Raw genomic sequence first — 22,175 nt, 5'->3', positions numbered from 1 at the left:
AGCAAAGTCTCTCTTCCATAGGATACAGCCTGGGCCTTGATTTAGCTGCAATGGTCTTATGCAACGATTGTGGTCCTGGATGCAGATGTACAGCCTTGCACCAGAAATACATTCAGTCAGTTAAGTAGAGCCTGGATGAGATGTGTCTGGACTACGGACATTAACACAAGGAAGACATGTAGGCTGCGTTTACCAAGCATAGGCAGACTCTGGCCCTCCAGATGTTTGGGACCACAATTCCCATCATCCCTAGCTAACAGGACCAGTGGTCAGGGATGATGGGAATAGTAGTCACAAACATCTGGAGGGCCAGAGTTTGCCTATGGCCTGGCATATACAGTGACATTCTTGCCAGATCAGGACATTTGCTTTAAAGTTCCTGTTTTGGGGCCAACCACCAATATCCAATAGAACTCTCCTTTATATATAAGATTTGTTAAATGTGAACCTGTGCATTGAAACTTTTTGTAATGACAGTATTTACATGGAAGACAACAGGACATATTACTCTCCAACAGTTTGTAATAGTTTTCTCATCTCATCTACATATTCCATATTTCCGTTATTATTTATTTTCCAGCATTTTTCTAAAAGAATCTCTAGTTTTACAAACTGAAAATGGTCAAAGAGGCTAGCAAAATTTATACAATGAAACACAATACAAAAACATAATCACAGCAATAACAATGTACAAAAACTCTTAAATAGCTATACTATTCTAATACAATACAATCAGTTCAAAGTCATCCTCGAATGGAGAGCAGTCCATCAGGGTATTTTATAATAATGTACATTGTAATTGACCATTGGAAATGGGTAAGCAGGTAAAGGGCCAGTTCAAGAAATTTTGACAACTAAGGTGGAAGTACAATATAATGTACATTATCTATCATATATTTATATTTCTCTCATGTAAAATAAAGTAACAATTTGCTGTCATTAATAGCATTCAACACTTGCCACCTGAGGTGCTCACATTTTTTTTTAACCCATGTTTCTTGTAACAACAGTTTTTAAACAGTTGATAGTGAAAGAATATATTATACAATATTTGTATATTAGCTAACCCTGCTGAAGATATATATCCCCCACCCTTTCTTTCAACACATTATGTAAAAAGTGAAAATAAACAAGTAGCAGAATCCTATAGTTTATACTCCAGAGCTTCAAAGCAAGCAGTCCATTCTTAACTTTCCCAATGTACAAGATGCAGTAACGAGTCCCACCTGTCCCTGCTGCATCCTATGTTAATCCATGCAATTTATTTTGCAAGAAGATTGTGTTTTGAATTTGCTGTCAAAACATTTGTTTATGAATAGCTTAATATTCCCATTCAGCTTCAAGCAGGCTTGGAGGACGAAAGTCATACTTCAGTTCCCCTTGAAATGAGTCATTTTTCAATTAAAAAAAGAGTGTCAGCTCCATAAAGCAATGACAGTTCATCATCTTCAATATCGGTATCACCATGTGAAACAGAAGATAGACTCCTGGATCCTCACTGAACAGATAATTAGACACAACCCTGAAAGCATCTTGCATTATCTGTTTTCTCAGTTTGTGTAGGACTTTTAAATAGCCAGGATTCCTGTTGCTATTTCTGTCCCAGGTCAGCTACTTCAAGGTGAATGAATACATCTGAACAAGGCGTGCTAAACATGGTCCTGCCTTTCATATCTTTTTTCTTTTTTAATTAAGAAGCAGCTTCCTTTCATCTTTAGTTAAAGATCAGATTCAGATATTTCGTTGAGCTGGTAGAGCAGGGTAGAGAAGGGGGGTCTGTCCTCTTGCTTCTGAAGGGACAACATAAAAAAACAACACTGAAGACCATATTGTAAAGGCCAGTAACAACCAGAAAAGCAATTAATTAATTAATTATTTTTTGCCGGATTTCTATACTGCCCGATTGTAATAAAAACTCAAAAGTGGTTTACAAAAAGAATAAAATTACCATGGAAAATACAGTTAAAAACAACTATTTTAAAACATTCAAACAAATAATTAAAATCAACAATAAGCTAAAAAAAACACATGCCAGCATTCTTACTGAAAACCTTCTAAGAAGGAATAATAATAATAATTTATTTGTACCCCGTCCATCTGACTGGGTTGCTCCAGCCACTCTGGGCAGCTTCCAGCATATATAAAAAGTATAGCAGCTGCAGTGTTGTTTAGTAAGCATTACATGATGGTGAAAACAATAGACAGCAGCTCATATGTGACAAGCCAGCCCAGTTCCGTTTCTGTGCAGTGAGCCCTTTTTCTTCTGGTACCAGGCAAAGCTTCCTCTCACCAGGAAGAAAAGGCTAGGTGCAGAATATGGCAGAGGGCCCCATGAGCTGGTAAATACGTGAAAAAGGTTTCGTCTGATTGTGGCCCTACGTCATCATCAACATTCTTAATTTTAATCTGACAAGTATGTTAAAGCTTACGAGAATTATATTGCTGATGAAAATGCAAACGTCCTGGCATTGGTAATCTAGTTAACACCTGCAGTGGGATAACCCCACCCTAACATGACAGATTTTCCAGAATTTTTGACCAATTAAAATTCTAAACTTGCATATTATTTTTCTTAGAATGTTTAAATGTGTTAGCAGGACTACTTCTGCTCTCCTTAAGTAAAGACCAGTGCTGTTTCGGATCCCCCTTTACGAGGTGGCATTCTGATCCCTCTTCTCATATATGAAGTAATCTGCACCTGTTCTAGGACTGACCTCACTCCAGCAATGTCTCATGAGCGTGTAAATGGTATTGGAGGCCAGTCTGGGCTTATACAAACGTAAACCAGCACTGATTTCTTCCACCACTTCAGCGTTGGTCCGGTTCTCGTAAGGCATTTTGCCTTCGCTGAATACCTCCCACATCAATACTCCTGAAAGAAAACAAGCAACATATAATTTTGGAAGAGAGCGCATCCACATTAATGTCATGGCCCGCCTTTCTCCCACAGACATCTTCTGTGTCTGGGAGGCTACTTGGTTTACTGAGGAGCCCTGGGCAATCCTCTTCTAGGGCAAAGGTGGCCCAAATCTGACTGAAGAGAGGTACATGTGCATAGCCATTCCTACCACATGGCAGTGGCAGCAGAGAATCCTAGAGTTAGAAGGGACCCTGTGGATAATCTAGTCGAGGGGTCAGCAAACTTTTTCAGCAGGCGGCCGGTCCACTGTCCTCAGACCTTGTGAGGGGGGGCGGACTATATTTTGGGGGGGGAAATATGAACGAATTTCTATGCCCCACAAATAACCTACCTCACATGGTTATTGTGGGGATTAAATGAAGGAGGGGAGAATCATATATGCCACCTTGAGCTCTTTGGAAGAAAAGGTGGGATATAAATACAACAACTAAAATGAAATAATCCCTGAGATCACTGGATGAAACAATGGTTTTAACTGTAACAGTTTTTAGAATGTTTTAAAACATGGGTAGGAAAACTAAGGCCTGGGCGCCAGATCCGGCCCAATCGCCTTCTAAATCCGGCCAGCGGAAAGTCCAGGAATCAGCATGTTTTTACATGAGTGAATGTATCCTTTGATTTGAAATGCATCTCTGGGTTATTTGTGGGGCATAGGAATTTTTTAATTTTTTCCCTCCAAAATACAGTGGTGCCCCGCAAGACGAATGCCTCGTAAGACGAAAAACTCGCTAGACGAACGAGTTTTTCGTTTTTTGAGGTGCTTCACAAGACGAATTTCCCTATGGGCTTGCTTCGCAAGATGAAAACGTCTTGCAAGTTTGTTTCCTTTTTCGTAAAACCGTTAATACCCAGGGTGCATTGCTTGAAGAGGTGCAGTTGCGACTTGAACTTCGAGGAGCAACACATAGCATGCGGTGTGGTAGCCTTTTTTGAAGTTTTTGAGGACTTTGCTGATTTTTGAAGCTTTTCCAAAACTTCTTTTGCATCCATTTGGTAAGTTAAACTTTTAAAACTTTTTTGGTTTTTTTTGGATTTTGGGTTGGGGTGTTTGGAATTCAAGGACTTGGTGTTGGGGAGAGGTTTGCAAGAATCTGGGAGCTTGTGTGGTTTTTTTCTGCATTTTTATGATTTTTTGTGACCATTGGGCCATGTGGTTTTTTAAAAAAAATTTTCTGGATTTGAATTTCTGTGTGGTGGCTGGCTGGGGGAACAGTTGAGGAGGGGTTTGCAACAGTTGGGGAGGGGCTGGGGGAACAGTTGGGGAGGGGTTTGCAACAGTTGGGGAGGGGTTTGCAATTTCTGTGTGGTGGGTGGGTGGCTGGGGGAACAGTTGAGGTTTTTGAAGACTTTGGTGATTTTTAAAGCTTTTCCAAAACTTCTTTTGCAGCCATTTGAGGATTTTGAAGACTTTGGTGATTTGCAGCCATTTTGTAAGTTAAACTTTTAAAACTTTTTTGGGGGGTTTTGGATTTTGGGTTGGGGTGTTTGGAATTCAAGGACTTGGTTCTGGGTTTGATTTTCTGTGTGGTGGGTGGCTGGGTGCTTTTGAATTTTTGGAAGTGGAGTACTGATTTTTTTTTCTTTTTCTGAGTTTACGAAGGTAGGAGCTGTGCTGCCATGGGACCCAAGCAGACTGCTGCTGCACAGGCCGGCGAGAGGAAGAAGGAAAAGGTGACGCTGGAAATGAAGGAGATCATCCGGAAGCACGACGGTGGAATGCGTGTGACAGACCTCGCCAGGGAGTACGGCAGGAATCCATCGACCTTCGGGACCATCCTGAAGATGAGGGAGAAGATCCTTGCGACGGATGCAGCCAAGGGAGTCACCAGGATCATGAAGAACCACCCAGCTGTTCTGGAGGAGGTCGAGAAGTTGCTGCTCATCTGGTTAGAAGAGAAGCAGCGTGCAAGGGACACAGTGACTGAGGCCGTCATTTGTGAGAAGGCCAAGGCCTTGCACGCAGACCTCGTCCGGGAACAGCCAGGAACCTCAGGCAAGCCAGAAGTCTTCAAGGCAAGCAGAGGTTGGTTTGACCGGTTCAAGACAAGATCTGGAATCCACAGCGTGGTCAGGCATGGAGAGGCTGCCAGTTCTGATGTTCCTGCGGCTGAAGACTTTGCAGCGGAGTTCCTGGAGGTTGTGAAGACGGAGGGCTACGTTCCACAGCAGGTCTTCAACTGCGATGAGACCGGGCTGTTTTGGAAGAGGATGCCCAAAAGGACTTTCATCACACAGGAGGAGGCCAAGTTGCCTGGCCACAAGCCCATGAAGGACCGTCTGACCCTGCTCTTCTGTGCCAACGCAAGCGGCGACCTGAAGATCAAGCCCCTGCTGGTGTACCACTCGGAGAACCCACGGGCCTTCAAGAAACACAAGGTCGACAAGGAGCAGCTGAGTGTCATGTGGCGATCCAACAGCAAGGCTTGGGTCACACGTGTGCTGTTTGTGGACTGGGTCAATTTTGCTTTTGGCCCTGCTGCCAAACAGTACCTGCTGGACAACGACCTGCCGCTGAAGGCTTTGCTTCTGATGGACAATGCTCCTGCTCATCCTAAAGGCCTTGAGGAGGACTTGTTGGAGGAGTTCAGCTTCATCAGCATCATGTTCCTGCCGCCTAACACCACGCCACTGCTCCAGCCGATGGATCAGCAGGTCATCGCCAATTTCAAAAAACTCTACACCAAGGAGCTTTTCAGGCGATGCTTCGAGGTGACTGATTGCACCACCATCACCCTGCGGGAATTCTGGAAGGACCACTTCGACATCGTCACCTGCTTGAAGATGATCACCACGGCCTGGGACGGGATCAGCCAGAGAAATTTGAATTGCGCTTGGCGCAGCCTGTGTGGCACCAAGTGACTCTGATACACCAGAGTCAACAGTGGTGCAGGACATTGTTGCCTTGGGGAGGACCATGGGCCTGGAGGTCACAGAGGAGGACGTCAGCGAGCTGGTGGAGGAGCACGACCATGAGCTGACCACCCAGGAGCTGGTCGAACTGCAGGCAGAGGCTGCGCAGGAGCAGGCCTCGCTGGAAGAGGAGGAAGCAACTGAGGAATGGCTGTCCTCCAAAGAACTGAGGGACATTTGCCAGAAGTGGAAGGATGTGCAGGCTTTTGCACAGCGGCACCACCCTAACAAGCATGTGATACATGACCTTGTGAACACTTTTGATACGACGGTCATGTCGCCTTTCAGGGAGGTGCTGAAAAGGCGGATGAAGCAGCAGACCATGGACAGGTTCTTCAGCAAGAAGCAAAGAGTGGAAGAGGAACCTTCTTCGAGTGGTCCCCCAGAGTCTTAGAAAATGTACGGTACACTTTGTTGATTTTTAAATGTTTTTCTGTCATGTTTAGAAACTTAATTTATTGTTCCTTCAATTTTTGAACTGCTCTTTACAGTATGTGTGACTTTAAAGAGCAGTTAATAAACTTGTTGTACCAAATTTGGCTTTGTTTGGACTTTTTTTGACCATAGGAACGCATTAATTGATTTTCAATGCATTCCTATGGGATTTCGTGCTTCGCAAGACGAAAAATTCGCTAGACGAAAAAACTCGCAGAACGAATTAATTTTGTCTTGCGAGGCACCACTGTACCGTCCGGTTCCCCCACAAGATCTGAAGGACAGTGGACCGGCCACCTGCTGAAAAACTTTGCTGACTCGTTTTAAAATGTATCTTTTTTAGGTGTTTTTAACAGTTTTGAAATTTATTTATTTTTAAGACTGGCTGTCCTTGCTGCCCTGGGCTCCTTCGGAAAAAAGTGTGAACAGAATTTCAGATAAATAAATACATAAATGAGGCAGCTTCCTATGTTGAGACTAAATGAGGCTTACAATAGAACTAGTCTCACTGGTTTCCTGATTGTCAGTACGTTATGTGTTTGCCTCTGCCTACGTGTGGGAGCCAGGACTGATCGATTGCATTTATATCCCATATTTTCAAGGAATTGGAGGTGGCTTGCATGATTCTCTCCCTCCTTGTTTAATCTCCACAACAACCCTGATAGGAATACTAGACTGAGAGGCAGTGACTGGCCAATGTCACCCAGTGAGCTTCATGGCTGAATGGGGAATTCAACCCTGACCTCACAGATCCAATTGGAGAACAGCCTTTACCAAAGGTGTCATGGGCTTTGAAGATGCTCAAACTCAGGACAAAAGGGAGAAACGTGCTAAGAGGAAGGCACACTTGGCAAATCCATACTGTGATTAACTCCCGCCAGGAAACCTATATCCCCACTGTGGAAGGATGTGTGGATCCAGAATTGGCCTGCACAGTCACTTACAGACTCACTGTTAAGACCATGTTTATGGAAGACAATCTTACACGGCTACAAGTGATCACCAAAGAAGAAGAATCCTGACATTCTAACTACTACACCACACTGGCTCTCTGGACTTTACCATTGATTCTCCACAATGATCTCATGTAAATTATTAAAATTTTCTTTGTTGCAGACAATGCAACTTCTTCACTGGAGTTATGATCTGTCTGCCAACTTGCTTTTCAAATGGGTCAAAATTAATTAATCAAACACAACTGCTGAATCAAAACACAGTTAAATCGAAACTGTGAAACTCACTTTAAACAAGTGTTGCTGTTCTGCATGACTAGAAACAAACCACCCAAAACACTAATTGTGAATTCAAAATAAAGAGGCAAAATGGAAAGGATATTTTCTTAATTGCAGTTGACAACTGTATGCAAAAAGCACAGAGCTACCCTGTCTCTAGCGGAATTCCATATTCATATCAGCTAAGTAATGCCGGCTCTCAAGAAGCATCTTCATGATACAAGCACTTTGAAACATTTATAAATCTAGGGGATGTCCTTCCAGGATCCTTTATTGGTGAATAAGCAAAATCACGAAACTCTTAGTTGAAGTGCTCACTCATAGGTAAAGGCTAGTTATCATTCCTCAGGGTGTTTTGACCCAGGTCACAGTAGGATGGTTTAATGACCCAGTGGAGAATGTGAAAAGATTGAGGGGTAGCAAAGCGGAAAGGTTCGCAGAAGCATGATGCCATGACTTGACAGAAGAATCCTCTTATGCAAACCATGCTATGCAAATTAATAATAAGTCACAGACCATGCTGGCGCCTGCAATCCCCCCTCCCCATCTATAGGAAATGTTAAGCCAAATATGGTTTAAAACATATTACATTTAAATAATAATAATGTAAGCCTTTTTACACAAAAGGGATATGAGGACGAGGCTGGAACTTCTTATCTAGAAAGGATTAACAAGAAGAAGTAATGAAGTAATTAAGTGAATGGGAATTTTGAGATTAAAGGCTCTTACCGAATGACCATACATCAGATTTGGTACTATACCGACTATAGGAGAAAACCTCTGGTGCTGACCATTTGATGGGGAATTTGGTGCCCATGGAGCTGGTATACTGATCATCAAGGACGTATCTAAAACAGAGCAACGTGTTTAAGGCCACAACCCATTTGAATGATTCCAGGGTCCACATTACACAAACACCATTGTACACAGGGAAAGGCTGCAGCTCCATGGCAGAATGCATACATTGCAAGCATAAGAATCAGTTCTCAGGATCTCATACAATATTGTGGGTGCGTATTGGGGGTTGTTTTTTTGGGGGGGGGAGTTACTGTTTTAGTTTGAGTTATTTACTTGTGTTTATATCTTGGATTTTATTCTGTGAACCACCCTAAGATCTTGTGATGGTGGTATATAAATTGAATTAATAGTAATAAATACTGTGCACTATGCTAACATAATATCCTCCTTATAATACGTGATTACTGGTGAAGAGGATAATATGTCCTGGTCCAGACTGGAAGCTAATCCAAATGGTTCACTGCCTCTGGTTCCATATTATCAGATACTGCCAACCATTTCAACAGTCCTGTTAACTACAGAACATATCCGGCTAGCAACTAGTGAAATGATGCCTGGAAAACAGCAGGTGATGACAGTGGTTTAACAGTTGATGGGATTTCTTTTCCAGAGGATTGAATGTGGTATGATAGAGGCATCTCATTATTTTCTTTGTTCTTAGTTTTTATAGGTTTTTACAATGGCTCAAACTGTTTGATTGGAAATGACAATGGGGCAAAAGAAATCAAGTGTGTAAATCATGAGAAATGGTGCCTCCAGCAATTTGAGTTCACATTAAAAAAAAAAAAATTGTCAAAGGAGGGAACAGCTAGAGGAAGTTTCAGCAAGAACAGGACAACTATGAGCTCCAGACTAAATGTATATTTTGCCACAACAATGAAATAGCTGCTGGACACATTTCAAAAGGAGGGGGAAACTTTAGTGGAATTCTACTTGTCCAGTATGCATACAAGGTTCAAATTACCGTGACATTCCAAAATCTGACACTTTGACAACTTGGAATTCTCCTACCAAGCAATTCCGAGCAGCCTGTGTAGAATGGAGAAAAAGAGAGTATTAGTAGGGCTGAACTGAAACAACACATTATTTCTCAAGAGCAATTTTAGCTGTGTTGAAAAGTACATCCGACACCTTTGAGCATTTTTCCACAGAGGTTGTGAAAATGTTTGCACATTCATTTACATATCTCAGATTTGCTCCTCCTCTTTTAATCAGATTAGTCTGTCTTCTTCACTCAATGACATAATCACATGGTCAAATCTGATTGGCTGGGTTCATGAATATGTTTGATCCATGTAGGTTTGCCCTCATTCTCAGCAGACTGTGTTCCCTCACTAATATCTTCATGTAGCAAAATATAATTGGCTACATAGTGATGTGATATCATCCCATTTAGCATGCGATTTTCAGTTGGCTGGGATCGCCCATGTGACTGGCCAGTCTGTGGAAAAACTCGACAAGGACAATGGACCAGAGCCTCAGCAGGTAGGGAAACAATAGCATTTGAAGATGGGGGGTGGGTCGCCTAAAAGAGTAAATATTCTGACAATAAAAGGATTTTTCAGGAAATAACTATAATGGCCCCACAACCGCTATTTTTGGCTCACATACTGAAATGGAAGAATATTTGTTACAGTCCTAATTATTTAAATTATGGTTTGTAAGTGGTGATAATTTCACTTCCTTCTTCATTTAAGAGCTGCTACTGTGGGTTAAACCACAGAACCTAGGACTTGCCGATCAGAAGGTCGGCGGTTCGAATCCCCGCGATGGAGTGAGCTCCCGTTGCTCAGTCCCTGCTCCTGCCAACCTAGCAGTTCGAAAGCACGTCAAAGTAGATAAATAGGTACCGCTCTGGTGGGAAGGTAAACGGCGTTTCCGTGCGCTGCTCTGGCTCGCCAGAAGCGGCTTAGTCATGCTGGCCACATGACCCGGAAGCTGTACGCCAGCTCCCTTGGCCTATAGAGCGAGATGAGCACTGCAACCCCAGAGTCGGCCACGACTGGACCTAACGGTCAGGGGTCCCTTTACCTTTTACTAATTTCTTTACAAGCGGTACAGACGGACATGACCCAGACATACCAAGTCTCTGTGGATGACAGACGCTTGTTCCAGATAAGACATTCCTTCACACACATCTTGGCACATTCCAAGCAGCTCTTCCTTTGAGAAACTCCCTCGCTGCCTCTTTAGATAATCAGCCAAACATCCATGCTCCATGAATTCAAACACTAGGCACATAGGAGCTTGTTGCATGCATACCCCATGCAGCTGGACTAATTTGGGGTGGGAGAGCTTCCTGTTGATATAGGAGGAGAAATCAGTGTAGTCATGTGAAGTCCTTTGCAGAAGCTGATATATGGGCATATTCAACCGGAAATTTAAGAAAAGAGCAAGAAAATCAATGTGAAAGAAGAAAACCAGACCCAGGAATGGTATACACACAAATTGTGGGTCCTGGAAAAGTTCGTGTTATATTTCTCTCATCATTGTATGAATCTCTTGAAAAGTAAGATGGATTCTGCACTGCTTGGACATATAAACAAAATGTAATTGACATTTCCACTATTTTCTGTTCAAGCAACAGCCTTGCTGAATGTAGTTTAAATACTCTTCACATACACAATGCATTTAAATACTTCAGAATGTGTATAATAAATGCTCATGCAGTTTCCCCAACAACCTGAGCTTGCTTTGTGTCTTTATGAAAATAAGCATCAGATATTAATACAATAGGGATTTTTATTGAAGGAGCTATAAAAAGCGAAAATTATGCCTTTCCTTTGAGTATAGCACCAGTGACATCAAAGTCAATCTTTCATTTCCAATCTTAGGAGAGATTGTGCAGCATCAAAAGTCCCAGTGGAAACAGCATTTTACCCCATCTTCATATTGATTCAAATTGCTGCTTTTTAAAATCGAAAATATTTTCTTGAAGCTTTAAAACAATTGATGCCACATTTTTCATGTTTGTTGTCGTGTCTAGAGAAATATTATCTCAAAACAAAAGCAAAAATTCATAGAATCGTAAAAAGAAGAATCACTGAGCCAAGCAAAAACTGCTGTAAAAATAGCCTGCTGTATGCCAGCTTTATATTCCTTATCCCTCTAGAACTGCCCAGTGTTTAAAAGGACAACATAAAGATCCATCATCAACCAGAAACTCAGGCTGAAATTATAGCCTTAGCTGGGACTGGAAATAACTCCCATCAAATTTCTGAGTAAATATATAGGACTGCACTAAGTAGCCTCCAAGCATCATGACTTCATTAATATTTATTTGTGCATATGTCTGCACATAGATAAAAAATGAAATTCAGTGATTAGCTCTTATTGTTCCAGTAAAGACCAATTCCACCAAAGTAAAGGGGACAAAGAGAACCTTACAAAGCACTCATATGTCCCACAACTTTTCAGCCTGTATTTGAAGCACAACGTTCGGTACATTTTAATTCTGGTTATAGAGATTGTCCAAAACTGGACATTAGTGAAGGTTGCACTAAGAGATAAAAAGTCATGCTGCTGTTCAATTCATATACTAGGAAATGGTGTCTCTGTTTTACACAACATTGGGTTCACCTGGCATCATTCTAAAGGCTTGACACAATGTAATGGACCTTGACTGGTATTGGACCTTGGCAGGATTGCTTACATCATGACTTGGGCCTCCTCAATGAAGTCTTCTTCTGACATGGCTCCTGTGCGAATGGTTTTTATGGCCACTTTCATCCGGCCCAGCCAGTAACCAAGATGAACCACCCCAAACTGGCCAAGGCCAATCTCCTGGTCAAATGTCAGTTCCTGAGGATTAATCATCCATTTTCCTAGGATAAGGCAGCAGAAGAACACTTTCAAGCCTGTGTAGTGCTTTATGGAAGAAAAGGAGTGCAGCAGTACTAGGCCTTTTACAATACCCCCAGCTATGATAATAGTTTTTAAGGGTTTGAGAAGTTTCATTCAAATTTTGACAATTTAATCTTGATAATAATGGAACGTGGTTAGTTTCTTATAGTAATTCATCAGTTCCCCATTAGACTGCACCATCATACACATTTTGTTTTAAACGCTCGCCCCCCCCCGTTGCCCCCATGCACTCCCCAAATCTGCTTGGGGGGGCATTCAGGGAGACCTCAAAACAGAATACAGATAGAGGAAAGGGGAAATTGTTCTATTGGACAAGCAGAAATGTTTACACTGATGGAACAATCTCCTTAGCGTTCCATTGAATTTCACCCTTAGTATTTAAGATACTATGAGGTTCTGTTGTTTTTGCTAAAAGTACGTTTCTACTTGATCCATTCATTGATGTGAGCCTGTTCTCAGTAAAAATGGATGCAACATTAACTTCTATAGAGTCATAGCACATGTCATTTAGACAAGTGGAACCATTATGCCAAATGAATATAACTGAAGAATAAAAACACAATCAAGTCAATGCAGTCTCCTCACCATAGCTTAGGCCCGCAGTAACAGGAGCCTTTTCTCTCCAGGAGCAAACAGCATACCTCAAACGAGTAACAAGACCTGCATGATGGGAAATATGTATACATGAATTGGAGGAAAAGGTGACACTGACTGCTGATTGTTGGAAGGGGTGGAAAAGAGATGAGCCATGGAGCCAAGAGTTAATGGAGACTAAGGAGATAGATGACAGCCACATTTCACATAATATGTTTGAATATGTCTAGGACTATGATTCATAGAGAAGTTACATCCCAAAGAAGTTCTATGAAGCTCTGTCAGTATAAAGTTTGGGCCCAGAGTGGCAAATATAAGAGACAAGGTATAACTTACAATCATTCAGATAATCAGAAACACAGGTAATTTACACAGGGCTGGATAAGTTAGTTGAACTTATTTCCCATTGAAATTTGTGTGAATTCAATTATGGGAACTAAGTTCAATTAACAGAGCAATCCAAACTCCCCACTGCTGACACCAAGACTCTGCAGAGGCACTGTTGCATCTGCAAACCAACCACTCATGTTTAAAAACAGCTGAACTGAACTTTTGATTTACAGAGCAACTTTAAAAAATGTATTAAAAAATCCCAACATCTTCAGATCATTTCAAAGCTGTTTCTCCTGTTCTTGCCTGGACATACCTCCTGCATTGTGCTGGTGATAGGTGATCAGTTCCGGGATACAATCAAAAACATGCTTCTCTGCCAAGTAGTATCTCCTGGGGATGTCGCTTGTCTCCTTGATGTGATAATGTTTTATAACAGGGTTGTTCTCGTTGCTTAAATAGACAAAACAAACAAATAAGGTTCCTTTCAAAACAGTATAGAAGCAGCTAAAAAACAAACAAACTAGAATTATCAAGCATCAGTGAAACTTTGGGCACATACTGTAGATATGAAGTGGAAAACACAGACACAGACACACACACACACACACACAGACACACACAAAAACACTTATTTGACTCTAGGAGCCTCTACTTTTTAAAAAGGTAGTGAAAAGAAACCCTTCCATTATTTCTCTTTAAACAACAATTAGAAAGAGCACCTTTAGAAGGTCACACTTTGGAAAGTCTGGGGACAGATATGTTTGATACCTTGTTAAACGATTCAATATTATTATTGCCAGATGGACAGGGTATAAATAATAAAATTATAATCGTTATTGATATATTAATTAGATTTATATACTGCCCTTCATCTGAAGATCTCAGGGCGGTTCAATAAACCCCCTGATAAAAGCACAAAATAAATAGTTATAACAAAAACAAATCAAAACAATATCCCCCCCAAAAAAACCCTCATTTATAATGTCGTGTGATATTAATCAACCAAAGCCCTGGTTGAAGAAGAATGTTTTCACCTGGCAGCTAAAGATATATAATGAAGGTGCCAGGTAAACCATCCTGGAGAGAGCATTCCACAAACAGGGAGCCACTGCAGAAAAGGCCACTCTCTGGATCTGTTAATTTAGCGTGATCAAATTTACATTTACTGATTTGTGTGTGTGTGTGTATAGCCAATCTGTCATGTGAAATAAATGCAGGAATTTACAACTGATACAACACTGTGCATCAAGATTTCTGCCGTGACATTTTCAGGGAATAATGTTCCCATTTTTATTACAGTTCAAACACATGTTTTGGGAGGAAGAGAAGAAAACAGAAAGCTGTCATGCTTGTCAAAATATTTAAAGAGACTCTCAGTTTTTAAAATCAATATTGTTATTTCCTTTTACAAAACACAAGAAACAAAAACCCAAATAACAGAACCACGGCAAGCATCCACTGGGATTTGACTTGCCTCAAAGCCTTTGTGAAAACTGAGACCGTGTATGTGCCAGGTTGCCTTGAATCTCTCACCATGAAGGCTCCTTCCTTACCCTGAAAAGGAGGAGAAAATCAGAGCCGATGAACAGTGATGCAACAGAGGCTTCAGAATCCCTAAACTAAGTGGCTGAAGCCATATCACCATTCCCCCAATTCACATCTCCGCCTGACCTAGAACAAAGTATAATGGTGCTGGTGCTAAGGCAGGAACTTGGGCTTCTTTTAAAAAGAACAAACACAGGTGGTACAAATATGAGAAAAGAAAGAGCCAATCCTCAAAGACGCTTGGTTAGCATAATGTATTATAGTTCATCCTGCTTTTTAGAGGAAGGCTGCAGCTCAGTGGTAGAACATAAGGTCCAGGTTCAACCAGGTAAGGATGGGAGAGACACCTGCCTGGAACTGGTGGTGGAAAGATTACTACTTACAACCCAGCAAATTATATAACCAGGCAATTCAGGTGACAGAGGATTGGATAGTGACTGTAAAAATCATTATTTTAAATTAATTAAAATAATATCTGTAGAACTACCAATAAGGGGAAAAAAGAATATTGTAGCATTGTGACAACCGAACCCTTCCCCCAATAAAATTACATTACTAAAACATATACAAAATACATTGCAAATCACTAGATCAAATTACTATATAAACATAGCTAGATTACTCCTCTGAGAAAGCCTGAGTGGACAGATCAAATCTTATAAGGCACCTTAAAATCCCTGTAGGTTTTTGCCTGATGTTCACTGAAAGCACATTTCAGTGTGGCACAGATGCCACCATTGTAAAAGCCCTGGTCTTATAGGACATGTTGAACATCAGGAGCGCATGATGCTCCTAAGAGTGTCGTTGCATTTCCCCAAGATGTCTCTTTTGCAACATGTTCAAAGTAACCAAAGCATAAAAATATATATAAAATAAAAATAAAAGACCATCACCATAGGGAATTCACTTTACCTCTTCCTTGAGAAGGGCTTCTGCCTTGCTTCTGCTGATACTCTTGTTGTACCACCTGCAATGGTCAAAAAAGTCCCAGAATGTGAGGTTAGGCTGTACAGCTTTAGCTGTAAACTCCTTGGCTTTGGAGTTATTTGGGTTACTTTCTTGTTTTTATGCTGCACATAAAATGGCACATGAACTATCATTCATGTTAATTTGTGAAGAACATACTAAGGAAATCAGAATTCATTTATCATTACAAATTAAGCAGATTCTGAATGTTCAGCGCATGCAAAAACTGCATGGCTATGGCCACGTCTGGTAAAGGAAAAGGAGAGTTACTCTCCACAATGGAGCAGACTAATTTTCCTTGAAATAGCTTCTGCCCCTTGAACAGATAATATCCCCCTTCACTAATTCCACAATCCTGTCTATCAGTTTAACCCTCCCAAACCTGAAACAAATTTACACCTTCATTTGGAAGGTTTTTTTAAAAAAATCTACTCAATTGAATTCTCACCCCCTTGGTAGTAATAATCGCTTGGCCTTAGATCTATTTAAGCGTTTGCCAGCAGAAGTGTCCCATCAGCAGCAAGACGCTCACATCAGCAGAAAGAAGTCAGTAGCCTTTCATGTATTTCACCTTTCCCCTGTACCCTTAAAAATATGCTTTAGGGGCTTTGGGGAACCTCTGGAGGCTGAAACACAGTGCAGGGAAAGAAGAGATTGTTGAAAAGTCCAGCCTTGTCCCTGTACCCCCGGGTGCCTTCTACTATGCTAGATCCCAGTTCCCTCTACAAATGGAATGAACTCTTCCATTTGTGGCTAGCTGGGATCCAAGCCAATGTTGTAGCTAAAGAAGAAAAACAATCTTACTCATATATTTGCAGATTTTCTGGTGATTTTTCTACCACATAGCTGCTTGGTACATATCCTTCGTGCCTGTTAAAAACAGAATGCTCTAATATTAGTACACTAGAAACCCAGGCATCTTCCACCCAAAGTATACATGAATTAAAATGGTTTATAATAGCACGAAGCCTTTTAAACTCTCCTCTACAAAGGGCTATTACTGGTAACAGAGGATAAGCTTCCAAACTATATTTATAGATGGAGTCCAGTAACCATCAATCTGAGCAGGAAGCAGTACAGTCTGAGATAGTTGTGTGGCTATTAATTCTGTGTCTGCAATTAAAAATAGAAGAGAAACTCCAAGCAAATGGCCTACCTACCCATTTCTATCCTGAACCAACCACCAGTGGACCTCAGAGTTATCAATAACATGGTATTCTTCGTTGCACCGTAATTCCAGCTCCTGAGGATTCTGTGCACTGTAGTCATAAATGGCTATTACTGGAGATTCCTTGGACTCTGCAAATAATCTCTGTACAGAAATAACAAAAAAAAACCTCGAATGAGCCATATTAAATATGCAAAATTAACTACAAGAAATACATCTGTATGTTTACCCAGTGTTCTAGCTTGCATGTCACACTTAAATGTGTGAGCTCACTTGCATGTGTGAGCTCTAGAAGATAAGACTGTGCCACTTCACTCCTCCCCTGTCGTTTTGCTGCTGCGCTACACTGACATAAGACTCACGATTTAGCTCTCTCAGGCAAAGCACAAGCTGTAAACTGTAGGGCAAACCTTGGTTACAGCTGGTGGTTAGTTTGGAGACAGCTGAACCAAAGTTGGACTTCATGTGTGAACCCAGTCAATACTCACAATCTTTCCATTCCCATTTTAGGATAGAAAGATTGCCCAGATTAAGCATATGAAAATAATAAGTATATTAAAATGCCTGCGACTCACGTTACATCATACATGCACTGGAGACATACAACAATCTTCTGCACATATGCATGATTTGTAGATTTGAAAGTACTGCATACAGTACTTAAATCCCAAACTATGAAATACTGCACTTCAAAGCTATATAGTCATACCTCATGTAACGTTTGCTTCAGGTTGAGCGATTTCAGGTTGTGTCCCGCGGTGACCCGGAAGTACCGGAAAGGGCTACTTCCGGGTTTTGCCGCTCGCGCATGCGCAGACGCACAAAATGACGTTACGCTCATGCGCAGAAGCAGCAAATTGCGACCTGCGCAGACGTGGGTTGCGCTCCTTTCAGGTTGCGAACGGGCCTCCGGAACGGATCCCGTTCGCAACCAGAGGTACCATTGTACATGGGAAGAAGATATATACCCAATTCAGGACCCTTACTATATTTTCCCAAAGACACAACCAAAATTACTATTTAAAAATGATTATGAGACAAGAGCATACAGTATTTTTCCATGTATTAGACGAGATTTTTTTTTTACTAAAAAACTGTGTCAAAAAACGGGGGTCGTCCAATACACGGGTAGTTGCATGGGGGGGGGGAGCGGCACATCTGCCAGCTAGCCAGTTGGCGGGAGCGCAACTTTCCTCGGTGCTGCAGTGAGCGATAAATGATCTAGGGAGTGTTTCCTGCCCACAGAAGCTCAACAAGTTTGGGCCATCTCCCCTCATTTTCTTAAAACTGAGTCCCCCAAAATAGGGGGGTCCTTATACATGGGGGCGTCTTATAGACAGAAAAGTATGGATGGATGATAGATAGATGATAGATAAATGATAGATTAGATATAGATATAGATATAGTGAAATAGATTAGATCTAGATCTAGATACAGATATAGACAGAGATACAGATAGAGATATATAGATATATAGATATAGGTATAGATACAGATATAGATATAGAGGTGCTCCTTTGGATGCATGCAAATATTATAGAAATATCTAAACATATTTGAATTTTAACAATGTTGCACTTCATCACTATGCCTGTGCCATTTCTTTACGCTCACCCAGTTATCCTCTGGAGTTGGGGGAAGAGGTTTCTTGGAGACTAGAAAAAGAAAAAGAAACGCTTACCAACAATATGATTCATGTTTAGAACAAAGGATAAAGAACAAAAGACAAGCCTGCTGGATCAGGCCAAAGGCCCACCTTGTCCAACATCCTGCTCTTACAGTGACCAACCAGATGCCTGTGGGATGCCCAACCACACTCTACTCACTTGCCGTTCCCAGAAACTGGTATTCAGAGGTATAATGCCTCTGACTGTGGAGGCAGAACATAGCCAAAGCGGCTAGTAGCTGCCGATAACCTTGTTCCCCATGAATTTAACCCTCTTTAAAAGCCATCCAAGTTGGTGGCCATCCCTGCCTCCTGTGGGAGAAAGCTCCATAGTTTAGCTAAGCAATGTGTGAAGCAGTGGTTTCTTTTATCTGTTCTGAATCTTTTAACATTCAACTTCTTTGACTGTCCATTCCTAGTGTTATGAGAGAGGATGAAAAACTTCGATCTACCCACTTTCTCTGTGCCATGTACAATTTTATAAACTTCCGCCCTGCTGCCTTTTACTCGCCTTCTCCCTAAGCAAAACAGTCCCAAACACTGCAACCTTTCCTCACAGGGGGTGGTTGCCCTTTTTCAAACCTCCTCTGAAAGTAGAAAGAACTATCGTAATCCTACAAATCTGGGCAAATTCAAACAGCCACAGGGTGGCTCTGTTTTCACATGGAGAGTTGGTTGCTCTGCAGTTTCTGCTGCTGCAATGAAGCAACTTTCACCACACTTTGGAGTGGCTCAGAGGCTGGGCATGGGGAAGAATGGTTAATTAACCACACGGCCAGAGGCTTCAGGCAAGCAGACCTGAAGTAGTACTTTCTTACAATCATATTATAGCAAACCTTCATTTGAACCGGCCCAAAGCAGACCTGCAAGTTCTGTCTCTGAGGTTCATATTAACCACTCCCAAAATTATAAATTTTAATGGCATTCACTATTCTCCCCACTTTTGGACCGAGTTTCCATTCCCCACAATGGCAGTCACACATTTATACAGTGCCGTTATGAAGCTACGTTAAACATGAGCATTGCTGTATGAAGCACATTGCCCACTTACCAAGGTTGCCAACACCTGAAAGGTAAAACTATTGCAGCTGGGTGAACATTGATAATAATAATAAATAACAACAAGAACAGCAATTATTTATACCCAGCCCATCTGGCTGGGTTTCCCCAGCCACTCTGGACGGCTCCCAACAGAATATTAAAAACATGATAAAACATCAAACATTAAAAACTTCCCTAAACAGGGTTGCTTCCAGATGTCTTCTAAAAGCCAGATAGTTGTTTATTTCCTTGACATCTGATGGGAGGGCGTTCTGCAGGGCGGGCACCACTACTGAGAAGGCCCTCTGCCTGGTCCCCTGTAACCTCACCTTGCAATGAGGGAACCGCCAGAAGGCCCATAGATAACAAGTAAGCCCAAGAAGTGTTAAGCCTTCCTGGCCTCACTTCTTGGCTCCACCAGGCCCCACTCGGTATCAACGCCAAGGGATGGAGCTTGTTGCTTCTCACTGGCCAGCCCAGCAGTAACTAGGCAGAGCTTTATGCAGCAGGGAATTTAGCGGTAAAGGAGCAGGAGCTCTGATGCACAGTGGATCCAGCAAAGAGAGGGTGGAGTAATCCCCATGGAAAATACCTTGTATACTTCAGAGACATGGATATTCCACATGCTTACAAATACCCTGAGGCTGGTTAATACCAGGGTAATCACTGATCTGTCTAACACAAGGGAGGGGAACGTTTTTTTCAGCCCAAGGGTTGCTTTTCCTCCAGAAGGGCTAGAGGGAAAATTGGGCAGGACAAATCAGTATCTTAATCTCAGGCTTGTGGGTTCAAGCCCCATATTGGGTAAAACATTCCTGCATTGCAGGGGGTTGGACTAGATGACCTTTGTGGTCCCTTCCAAATCTAGAGTTCTATGACTCTTCCTTTTGTACAAGAGGCTGCATTCCAGCAGCCACGCACGTCAGAGGTTTCTCCACACTCCTACCCATCTTTCCATCCATGCAAACGAGAGATATCACAGTTCAAGAAGTCATTCCAGCCAGGCTAAAGGAGGGTGTAGCGCAGGGCCAGTGAGTGGGGTGGCCTCGGGGGAAGTCCTGAGGGCCAGACAAATAGGTGTAAGGGCTGCATTTGGCCCCAGGGCCTGAGGTTCTAAAGCCATCAAAATGAAGGGGGGAAACCCCACCCTTGTGTCAAAGCAATAAATAAAACTGCAAGTAGAGCAGAGAACTCAAGCAGCCAAAGCCAGCTGCATACTATACGGAGCATACAACCATGCAACTAATTATTAAAGAACAAAGGATTTAGAAGACATTCCATATAACATGTAGCCATTTTGCAGATGGGCAACACTGAGGCTGTGGACCTCTAGTGCCAAGGACAACCAGTAAATCTATGCCAGGGGTTCAAACAATAGCATAAACAGATCACTCGTGTGAGTGAGTCAAAGCACAGAACACAGACAGCTTGCAATAAGCTTTATGTGTGTGAGCGAAGACTTAATTAAACACAAGGGAGCACTAAACATGGCATGGGATATCAACTGTCAAAGGTGACCAGGTGCTTGCTTGATATCTCATCTAAATTAAAGCATCATACATCAGGGTAAATCATCAATTCAGTACTGATTCAGAAGGGATGAGGACACTTGGAATGAATTACATACCAGTATTGGCTGGAACATACTCCACACAGCCTGTTGCCAGTTTTTCTCCCTGAGCGCAGCATCTCCATCTCCCATCTATCCAGAAATTTGGGTGAAACTTTGCCACCAAATTGTTGTTGTTCCTAGTTTCTGGAAAAAGTCGGATGGAAAAATTAAGATTGTGTCAAATTTCCCCAGCCTATCCATCTTGACAATGGCTTACAATCTTTATCGTTATGTGGCGTTCTGATGAAAAATGCTGTTATAGTACCTCCCATATAAACTGCCAGTAAGTGGAGAAGGTGTGACAGAAGGCTCAGTGTAGCTGAAAATTACATTCCACATGCAGAGGGGCACATCTGGTCCATCCCATCATTGTGGGCTATAATTGGAAGTGGCCAGCCAGCAGAGATACAATAATTTCTCTTCTTTGGCTAGGCCAAATTTCCAAAAGAAATACAGCTGGATTACTGAATATGTAACAGCTATGTTACATGGAGTGAAGCAACAGATTCCAGACTGCACTATTTTAAATTACCGATGTGGGGATCGTGGTTGTTGCATTTAAAAAATAATAATAATAAGTTTCCCTATGTCAAAAGTCCCTAGCAGGGACAGAAAATTATTTACTATAGGTATTTACTATAGGTATATTCTGCTGAAGCAGAAATTGCCTTCCTGCATGCCCTTTAAAGCCCTATACGGCCTAGGACCCTCGTACCTACGGGACCGCCTCTCCTGGTATGCCCCACAGAGAAACTTACGGTCTTCAAATAAAAACATCTTGAAGGTCCCAGGCCACAGAGAAGTTAGGCTGGCCTCAACTAGAGCCAGGGCTTTTTCGGCTGTGGCTCCGACCTGGTGGAACACTCTGTCACAAGAGACTAGGGCCCTGCGGGACTTGACATCTTTCCGCAGGGCCTGCAAGACAGAGCTGTTCCGCCAGGCCTTTGGCCAGGGCACAGCCTGACTGCCTCCCTCGGCAATCTTCGCGGAGCTCTGGCCCAATGGTGGCCAGTGGCTTGAATTTAATTAATTTATAATGAATGATTTTAGAGTGTTGTTTGTGTTGTACTTTTGTATTGTTTTATTGTTGT

The 22,175-nt window shown here is 42.0% G+C and overlaps 1 protein-coding gene and 1 long non-coding RNA gene across 2 annotated transcripts in view; one reads left to right on the top strand and one right to left on the bottom strand.

Moving 5' to 3' along the window:
• Nucleotides 1-406: 406 nt before the first annotated feature.
• The window catches only part of ITK (IL2 inducible T cell kinase), a 33,654-nt gene continuing 11,885 nt past the window's right edge, over nt 407-22,175 (bottom strand). Inside the window, exons 4-17 of the mRNA XM_053377108.1 lie at nt 21,100-21,228; nt 18,380-18,420; nt 16,758-16,909; nt 16,402-16,467; nt 15,544-15,598; nt 14,561-14,640; nt 13,400-13,536; nt 12,745-12,819; nt 11,948-12,119; nt 10,378-10,594; nt 9,260-9,324; nt 8,227-8,345; nt 2,715-2,872; nt 407-1,790 (exon numbers count right to left, since the gene is read on the bottom strand). Of these exons, the coding sequence (XP_053233083.1) occupies nt 1,719-1,790; nt 2,715-2,872; nt 8,227-8,345; nt 9,260-9,324; nt 10,378-10,594; nt 11,948-12,119; nt 12,745-12,819; nt 13,400-13,536; nt 14,561-14,640; nt 15,544-15,598; nt 16,402-16,467; nt 16,758-16,909; nt 18,380-18,420; nt 21,100-21,228 (1,538 nt within the window). The 3' untranslated portion in view covers nt 407-1,718. The remainder of the gene's footprint in view (nt 1,791-2,714; nt 2,873-8,226; nt 8,346-9,259; nt 9,325-10,377; nt 10,595-11,947; nt 12,120-12,744; nt 12,820-13,399; nt 13,537-14,560; nt 14,641-15,543; nt 15,599-16,401; nt 16,468-16,757; nt 16,910-18,379; nt 18,421-21,099; nt 21,229-22,175) is intronic.
• LOC128408010 (uncharacterized) lies at nt 4,772-6,365 on the top strand. Its single transcript, XR_008328953.1, has 2 exons — nt 4,772-5,017; nt 5,931-6,365. It is a non-coding gene; the product is annotated as an uncharacterized LOC128408010 (long non-coding RNA).

The sequence above is a fragment of the Podarcis raffonei genome, chromosome 2 (genome assembly GCF_027172205.1).
Source record: "Podarcis raffonei isolate rPodRaf1 chromosome 2, rPodRaf1.pri, whole genome shotgun sequence".
Taxonomy (NCBI): domain Eukaryota; kingdom Metazoa; phylum Chordata; class Lepidosauria; order Squamata; family Lacertidae; genus Podarcis; species Podarcis raffonei.
This window is presented reverse-complemented; position numbering and strand designations above follow the sequence as displayed.